We start from the raw sequence: 8,849 nt of genomic DNA, 5'->3' as shown, positions 1-8,849 counted from the left end.
TCCTCACCCCAGCTCTGCCACACAGGAGAGCAGAATGTGTTGTTAAGAGATGATTTGCTGCAGATCCACAGTGTAGTCTGGTGAAGGGCGATATTTATATCTTCTTGATCATCAAACATAACTTATCTTAGTGACCTATAGTCCTTTGATGTTGGCCCAATTAATATCACTATGTTGAAGTAATCTTGGAAAAGCGTGAGCAAAATCATCTTCTGACTTCATACGTATGAATTATTTTGTTTATTTATAAAACATGTATTTCCAATGCATTTATCTATTTATGTATTTTATTTTGGAAATAGTCACTTTTTTATATTGGTACAAATTTGTCTGCAACGGTAAATAAAATCAAGCCGTTAAATCAACCCATTACTTATTGCATGGAGGCTGCGTGATATTAAATCAGTGTTGCTGGGATCCAGGGAGTATGGATATTATACAGCCAAGACATGCTGACTTTTTTGGTGGAAGTCTCCTGTTCTTCTTGCTCAGTTGTGTTACATTGAACCGACTTTCAACCTGGAAAAGAGAAGGTCACCAATCTATTATAAGAAAACTCTGTAGCATTATTGAGAGACATTGCATTAATATTTCTAAAGTTTTTTTTTCCCATAATATTAACCTTTGGAAATCAATACAGTTGTAACTTGGTGTCTGTGACCCTGTCCTCTCATGGTTCTAGTCCTATCTCTCCCAATGCTCATTCAATGTCTCATTTTCTAATGATACCTCCTCCCCACGTCCTGTCTCGGTTCTTCTCTTAAACCTTGTCTTTTGTCTCTCCATTCTGCTGGTGACCTTCATCTGCCTGCAGGACTTCCTTTCCCTTGGAAAAGCCTACCTAGTCCCATCAGACTCTCCCATAGTCTTAAAAAAGTTGGTTGGCCCATGAGATTATCAAATGTGGACGGACAGGGAGGGGGTAACCCTCAAGGTATAAAGTGAAAAGGGAGAAAAGACTGTCCTTCTGATATACCTAATATAAGGATGTTAGTTATAGACAAGATCTTCCTAAATTGTTAGGAGCAACAAAGTACTTGGGGTTATTTTCCAAAAAGACTTTGGTGTATTAAAGCAAAAGAAGCGTTAAAACAATACTTTAATAGGGAAATAAACGATCCTAACTGAAACAGTCACCAATTAAGATTGCAGTAGTGTGATGGCTAGCTCTCAGCTGAGGAAGATCTTGTCTGTAACTAACATCCTTATATTAGGTATATCAGAAGGACAGTCTTTTCTCCCTTTTCACTCTCCCATAGTCTTCAATCATTTATGATGTCCCCCAAAATCCATCTTTTCAGAAACTCTTATGGCCTCCCAGAGTTACTTCTATTTCACAAACCTGTCTCATGCTCTTCATTAAAGGAACACAACCCACTCTCACCTTCCTGTTCTACTTTCCCACCCTGTCGCTCGGTTGCTGTCCTCCAGGAACAATGTTGTGTTAAAAATACAAACCCGTATTCCTAATGCTATGATGTTAAGGTACCTATTTAGATTATCAGGCCTTTCCTGTGTGCCTTAGCCCTTCCAATACCCACATTGAGTGTACCTTTTTTCTTATTTTTATGTATGTTTCAGTGTTCATAAAGCCTCACTCACTCACATATATACTTTAGTTATGATTGCTAGCCTGTAGAGAAACACATTTCTCTGTCATAAGCCACAAGTCAGATATAATGCCTGTAAATTTGCTGAAAATGTAAGCTGCTTCAAAACATTACAGGAAGTTTCAGTGGATCATATTATTCCTACAGAGAGAGTGGATGAGTGAATGGACTCTACTATTTCACTGTCAGCATTACATTAGCATTTCAGATTGATAATAATTTCTATAGCAGTTTTAAACTCTTATATTTTAGAAATATATGATTAAACTATATTTACTGTATGTGGTCAATATGCTTAAATACAAACGTTCTTTTTACATAATGTTGTCATTTAGTAGCTGTACTGCTCGTTATGCCTTCAAGGGTGTTACAAATACCTATAAGCAAGTTATTTAACCATTTTTACTTATATATTTTTGTCACACCTTCTTTATGAGAGAATAAATTGCATTTTTACTCGTCTACTAACATTTCAGACACTCTGTGAAATATTACAAGGTAAAGGACACTTTGACGCTTTTAAGTTTCCAAATATTGGTTTTATAAAGGATGAACAAATAAGTGAAAATGCAAATTGTGTAACTTAATAGTTTAAATATTTAAGTTTGTTTGCAAAATGTTCTATACACAATATTGCTGTGTTATGATATGTTTATATGCTAGCTATGCAATAGTGATTGCCACAGTGGCAGCTACTAGAGTTGGCATTAGGCAGCAGTGTAAATGCTGTCATTTCTCAGAAAAGGCAGTGTTTACAGTGCTGATTATGCAGGGCCAGGCTTGCATTGGGATGTAGCGGTTCTGACTTGTACACCAGGGCAGCCAGGCCACTACTAATAATGACATGAGTTTAAAGCCTCATCCCTTCTATGGATTTTGAAACAGATCAACAGGACCTGAAAGTAAATATATAGAATACAAAGAATTATACTGTCTGGCCCTAACGCAAACAGCAACATTTATGTTAAAGATGTTTGCAGCGTATAAGTCACAGATCTTGCACAACTGAAACTGAAACAATACTGTGGAATTAATGTTGCAAAATGATTCCCTTTACTTTGTGATTAGCAAATTCTCTAATGTGATGAAATTACCCTTCAGAATTCAATTTAAAAAGCTGGCAGAGCCTTCAAAGTAATTAAAGGGACAATATAGACACCAAAACCACTTCATCTCGTTTCTGTGAGCAGTGCCCCTGGCATTTTGCTCCCACAATGTAAAACACTGTCGTTTGGTTCTTGGTTGTTGATGTCCTCGTGCATTGCGTGAGGACATTGAAGTTTAATCAGTGCTTCTCGTAGATTAAGGTAGGCAACTTTCAGGACTGCAGATGTTTTGGACTACATCTCGCATCATTACAGCCATATTTATGGCAAAGCATTATGGAAGATGTAGTCCACAATATCTGGAGTGCCAAAGGTTGCCTAACCCCGTCATGGATCATTTTTAGTAACGTGGAATATGAAGAATTCTTCTAATTATTATAAATGCTGCTTTATGTAAACATACCTTATCAGGTCCGTTACCCACTGAATCAGACATATTCTCACAACGTACATTGGAGGCCACACTAAGATCACTCTTATCAATAGATACAATGCATTTCCTTACTTCCTACAGAACAGAAGAAATTAGACACAGATTATGTCACGAAACGGCTTTTCAAATCCTGGACATAAAATAACTGAAAATGTTGTATGTTAAATTTTAAATGCAAATTATCAACGAATCAAAAAAAAATAAAAAATTCTAGAACAAAATTTTTATCAGAATGTAGAAACATCTAGAAAACGGTGATAGATTTAAACTTATGTTATGCCTAGTGCAGTATGCTGGGAGCATGCCTATTCTTTCTCTTAGCTGGTCGGGTGACTGGTTTTCTGTGTCTGTGAATTATTTTAGTAGCTTTGATGGAAGCAGAGGCGGCTCTAGACTTTATGAGGCCTTAGGCGAAACGCAAACATGAGGCCCCACTAACAAAAAAGTGTCACATATACACATTGATGCACTGTCTACCTGTGTATGTGCCTGAGAGTGTGTCTGACAGAGAGTATCCTTGTGTGTGCGAATGTATGTCTCTGTGAGCATGTTTGCGTTTTTGTCTGAGACCCTATGTGTATGGGGTAGCTGATGGTGAGAGGGAGCGGGGGGTGTGATGGTGAGAGGGAGCGGGGGGTGTGATGGTGAGAGGGAGCGGGGGGTGTGATGGTGAGAGGGAGCGGGGGGTGTGATGGTGAGAGGGAGCGGGGGGTGTGATGGTGAGAGGGAGCGGGGGGTGATGGTGAAAGGGAGCGGGGGTTAATGGTAATGTGAGAGGGAGCGGGGGGTGATGGTAATGTGAGAGGGAGCGGGGGGTGATGGTAATGTGAGAGGGAGCGGGGGGTGATGGTAATGTGAGAGTGAGAGTGGGTAATGTGAGAGTGAAAGGGGGTAATGTGAGAGTGAGACGGGGTAATGTGAGAGTGGGTAATGTGAGAGTGAGAGGGGGTAATGTGAGAGTGGGGGGCTAATGTGAGAGTGGGGGGCTAATGTGAGAGTGGGGGGGCTAATGTGAGAGTGGGGGGCTAATGTGAGAGTGGGTAATGTGAGAGTGAGAGGGGGGTGATGTGAGAAGGAGGGGGTGATGGTGAGTGGGGGGAGGCTGAGGGTGGTGACGGAGGGTTATGCTGAGGGTGGTGATGCTGAGGGTGGTGGGGGGCGATGCTGAGGGTGGTGAGGGGTGATGCTGAGGGTGGTGATGCTGAGGGTGGTGGGGGGTGATGCTGAGGGGGGTGATGTTGAGGGTGGTGGTGGGTGGTGAAGCTGAGGGTGGTGAGGGGTGATGCTGAGGGTGGTGGGAGGTGAGGCTGAGAGTGGTGGGGGGTTATGGGGGATGGTGAGGCTGAGGGTGGTGGGGGTGAGGCTGAGGGTGAAGGGGTAATGGTGAGGGTGGTGTGGGTGAGGCTGAGGGTGGGGAGGGGTGATGGTGGTGGGGTTGAAGCTGAGGGTGGTGGGGGGTGATGGTGACTGTGGTGGTGGGTGTAGCCGAGGGTGGTGGGGGTGAGGCTGAGGGGGGTGATGGTGGGGAGGGGTGATGGTGAGGGTGGTGAGGGGTGAGGGTGGTGAGGCTGAGGGTGGTGATGGTGGGTGATGGTGGTGGGGGGTGAGGCTGAGGGTGGTGGGGGGGTGATGGTGGTGGGGGGTGAAGCTGAGGGTGGTGGGGGTAAGCGTGGGGAGGGGTGATGGTGGGGAGGGGTGATGGTGGGGAGGGGTGATGGTGGGGAGGGGTGGGGGGTAATGGTGGTGAGGCTGAGGGGGTGATGGTGGGTGATGGTGGTGGGGGTTGAGGTGGTGGGTGGTGATGGTGAGGGTGGGGAGGGGTGATGGTGGTGGGGGTGAGGCTGAGGAGGGGTGATGGTGGTGGGGGTGAGGCTGAGGGTGGTGGGGGTGATGGTGGTGAAGCTGAGGGTGGTGGGGGTGATGGTGGTGGTGGGGAGTGAGGCTGAGGGAGGTGGGGGTGAGGCTGAGGGTGGTGGGTGGTGAAGCTGGGGTCGAGCCTGAGGGTGGTGGGGGGTGATGGTGGTGGTGGGGAGTGAGGCTGGTGGGGGGTGAGGCTGAGGGTGGTGGGTGGTGAAGCTGGGGTCGAGCCTGAGGGTTGTGGGGGGTGATGGTGGTGGGGGGTGAGGCTGAGGGTGGTGGGGGTGATGGTGGTGGGGGGTGATGGGGAGGGAGAGCCTACCTTTCCCTGGTGGTCCAGTGGGCTCCCTGGTGGTCCGGTGGCCACTGCTCACGGTCTGCAGCTCCTCAGAGCTGCAGACCGTGTAATCTCGCGAGATTTCAGAGCGTTGCCGTGGTAACCCGCGGCAACGCTCTGATTGGCCAATTCTCGCGAGTCACATGGTCTGCAGCTCTGCACACTGCGGAGCTGCAGACCAGTGTCTGCGATGGTGGCCGGGCAGCCAGGAGGGGCCTCGCACCCGGCGGCATACTGGGCAAGCCGCCGGGCCCCCTCCTGGTGTCAGGTCCTCGGTCACTGACCGAGGACCTGACACACTCTGCCAACAGGCGGTTTAGGCGGCCGCGAGGCCCCCGCCAGCGCGAGGCCTTAGGCGGCCGCCTAAACCGCCTAATTAGAGAGCCGCCTCTGGATGGAAGGATTCATTTATTTAATCTAAGTGAATCTCTTGGGGTCATTCCTGGTCACTGAGTGCACAGACTAAGACTCCATAAGATGACATAATAACACTTGCCTTGCACAGAATGCAATGTATCTTTCATATAAAATAGAAACAAAGCTAAATACTCACTCCGCCGTTTTTAAAAGGACAGCTTCCATGGCTCAAATACTGTGACTTCAAACATACAGTCTCTTGGATTACAATAATGATTGTTTCAATTTTCTTTGAATGATTCTGAAAGATACATTTCACGAGTCATATCTGAATTGACATATTGGGCATGATGCATAATATTACTTAAACTACTTTTTTTCTATAATTAACTTTATTATTTTAAAATAAATACTAAAAAAACTACAGCTTAATGTATAGTACACAGCTTAATGTATGATATACAGCGTAATGTATAGTACACAGCTTAATGTATGATATACAGCTTAATGTATGATATACAGCTTAATGTATCGTACACAGCTTAATGTATCGTACACAGCTTAATGTATCGTACACAGCTTAATGTATCGTACACAGCTTAATGTATAATGTACAGCTTAATGTATAGTATACAGCTTAATGTATAGTATACAGCTTAATGTATAATGTACAGCTTAATGTATAGTATACAGCTTAATGTATAATGTACAGCTTAATGTATAGTATACAGCTTAATGTATAATGTACACAGCTTAATGTATAGTACACAGCTTAATGTATGATATACAGCTTAATGTATACTATACAGCTTAATGTAGTTCTAGTGAGTATAGTCAGTCCCTGCCGGCTTTTACTTGGTGCTGCGAGGGTCACCTCCAGTGGCAACTACACAGTCAGCCAACAGAGGTGCTTCCTGGGTCAGTACTGCACAATGTGCAGCACTAATATTTAGCGTCTCCACACTGGAGATGCTGAAAATTCCTCATGGAAGTGCATCGATTCAATACATCTTTATGAGGAGATGCTAAATGGCCAGCGTGGCATTGGCCACTGCACTGCCGCCATGGCTGAGATCATCGGAATCGACAGTCTAAGCCAATCCCAATCCTATAGGAAAGCATTGGATTGGCTGAGAAAGTCAATTATGATGATCTAAGCCAAGAAGGCAGCAATAAAGGAATAAAAGTAAGTTTATTACCTTTTTAAAGGGGGACGGGGGTAGCTAACTTTTTATAGTTTTTAACACAATGGGATCCGGGATTACATTTGTAGTTCTGACCCTAGTATTCCTTTAAAGAAAATGTCTATCCATTTTTATTTAAGGGTGAATAATATATTATTTATTTCGTATCTGTATAAAGATTTTTACTTGTTTTATACATTTTTTTTCTGCTAGAAAATGGAGGAAGATGATGTAAGGGGGCTTTATGGACTACATTTCACATTGCAAAGCATATAAAGTAAAATACATGAATACATATTTTTGGTTGTGAAGAGGTTAAAGATATGTTTTGTAAGGAACATCGTTCACATGATTCTCTCCTCACTTGACATAAAAAGCCAATACTGTAATTTCTACAGATAAATAAAATATATTCAATTACAATGTAAATACTTTATGATGGTATTTAGTTTTTTTCAACCATAAAAAGTTAAGTTTAATAGTTATGATCCAAATATATCAACATAACCGCTTTAAATGGGAAATGGCAATATATTCCACGTATTTAACAGCAAAGCAATGTGTTCTACTGTCATACATTCTTGTAACGCAGCGTTCCTCTTCTATTAAGTAACCCTCATTGAAATGTACCTCCAAAATTACCAGTTATAATTACACATATCAAGATACAATGATTGCGCAAATAATACAAAATGAAAATCATTTATTGTGTTGAAAATAATAATTTTGCTGAGCTGTTAATTACAGGGAGTATTCACTTATTACTGCTTCGATTCCCGGAAAATGTAATGCAAGATTACACAATGTAAGCAGAACCTGTTTGTTAAAGGAAAATACAAATATATCAAAGATAATCACATCATTGCAAAATGTCACAAAGTAAAAGTGAAATAGAAAAATTTCCCCGTCAGCTGTACCCTCTGTTCTGCTGTTCTGATCTGAAATTTTATATTTATGAAAAAAAACTTGAAGTGGTTTGTTTGTGAACAATAAGTCCAATATTCAACCTACTTGTAGACATGATCACACAGAAGATTTCACGTTTCTATATTCACCACATTTTCCAATTTATGGAATGCGCTGGTCTGTGATGGCTAACTTTGACACCATACATTGTTTCTGGACCACATTTCCCATGATGCTCAGCTAGCTTTTACAGTCTAACAGCTAAATAAGCCTCATGGAAAATGTAGTCCAGAAACAATTTATGGTGACAAGTTTAGCCATCGCGGGTATAGATGGTATGTTACAGTATAGAAGCTACGAGAGACAGCACATTTGGCAATCCTCTACGGCTGATTAGCCCAAATCCTTCTCCCCTATCTGCCTTTTACCTGCTACAAGGCAGCTCTTTTCATGCATTGCCCTACAGTATGTTGAAGTGGTATTTGACCAGTTCATTGCTGCGGAGTATGGGATAGCTTAATAATGCTAATAATATAAGCAATACATGAAATTATAGTAATTATAAACATATATTTAATCTTCAGAATTAGCCTGACACCTACCAGATTGTTTATATCTTTATCCTCGAGAAGTTTAAATAGAGATTTGGATTGTGATTCCATGTTGTAGTAATTTATGGCGTCTGTGATTTTATCTGTGAAGTCGTTTGGAATGAAGGGAGCCGCGTCAACCATCACGGCGAGTCCAACCAGGAGAGAAACCTCCAACAGGTACTCCATCCTAATGTCTTCTGCGGCCGAGGCTAGATCTGGACAAGAATTCCTATCTCCCTCTTCACTGGTCGGAGAGTCACTTTATAAAGATTAAGGAGTGTTAATTCCCAGCAACACGTTTCGCAATCAATAAACATGTTGTCTTTAAAGGCACACAGACACGGAGGTCTTCTAGTGTCAGTCTCTTAAACCTGAACGCAGTGAGTATTAGTCAGTAACCAGCAAATTGTAGCAAACTGAAAAAAACTGCAAAACCTTTAGAAAAATGGCTGATTGGGATTGCAGT

The 8,849-nt window shown here is 42.7% G+C and overlaps 1 protein-coding gene across 1 annotated transcript; it reads right to left on the bottom strand.

Annotated features, from left to right (window-relative positions):
- Positions 1 to 289: 289 nt before the first annotated feature.
- LOC134608185 (15 kDa protein B-like) lies at positions 290 to 8,621 on the bottom strand. Its single transcript, XM_063450848.1, has 4 exons — positions 8,393 to 8,621; positions 5,897 to 6,001; positions 3,120 to 3,224; positions 290 to 519 (listed from the first exon to the last, which is right to left on the bottom strand). Exons 1-4 carry the CDS (start codon positions 8,567 to 8,569, stop codon positions 403 to 405), a joined length of 504 nt encoding a protein of 167 aa, XP_063306918.1. The 5' UTR covers positions 8,570 to 8,621; the 3' UTR covers positions 290 to 402.
- Positions 8,622 to 8,849: the final 228 nt, after the last annotated feature.

Source organism: Pelobates fuscus, chromosome 4, assembly GCF_036172605.1.
Source record: "Pelobates fuscus isolate aPelFus1 chromosome 4, aPelFus1.pri, whole genome shotgun sequence".
In the NCBI taxonomy this organism is placed as follows: Eukaryota; Metazoa; Chordata; class Amphibia; order Anura; family Pelobatidae; genus Pelobates; species Pelobates fuscus.
This window is presented reverse-complemented; position numbering and strand designations above follow the sequence as displayed.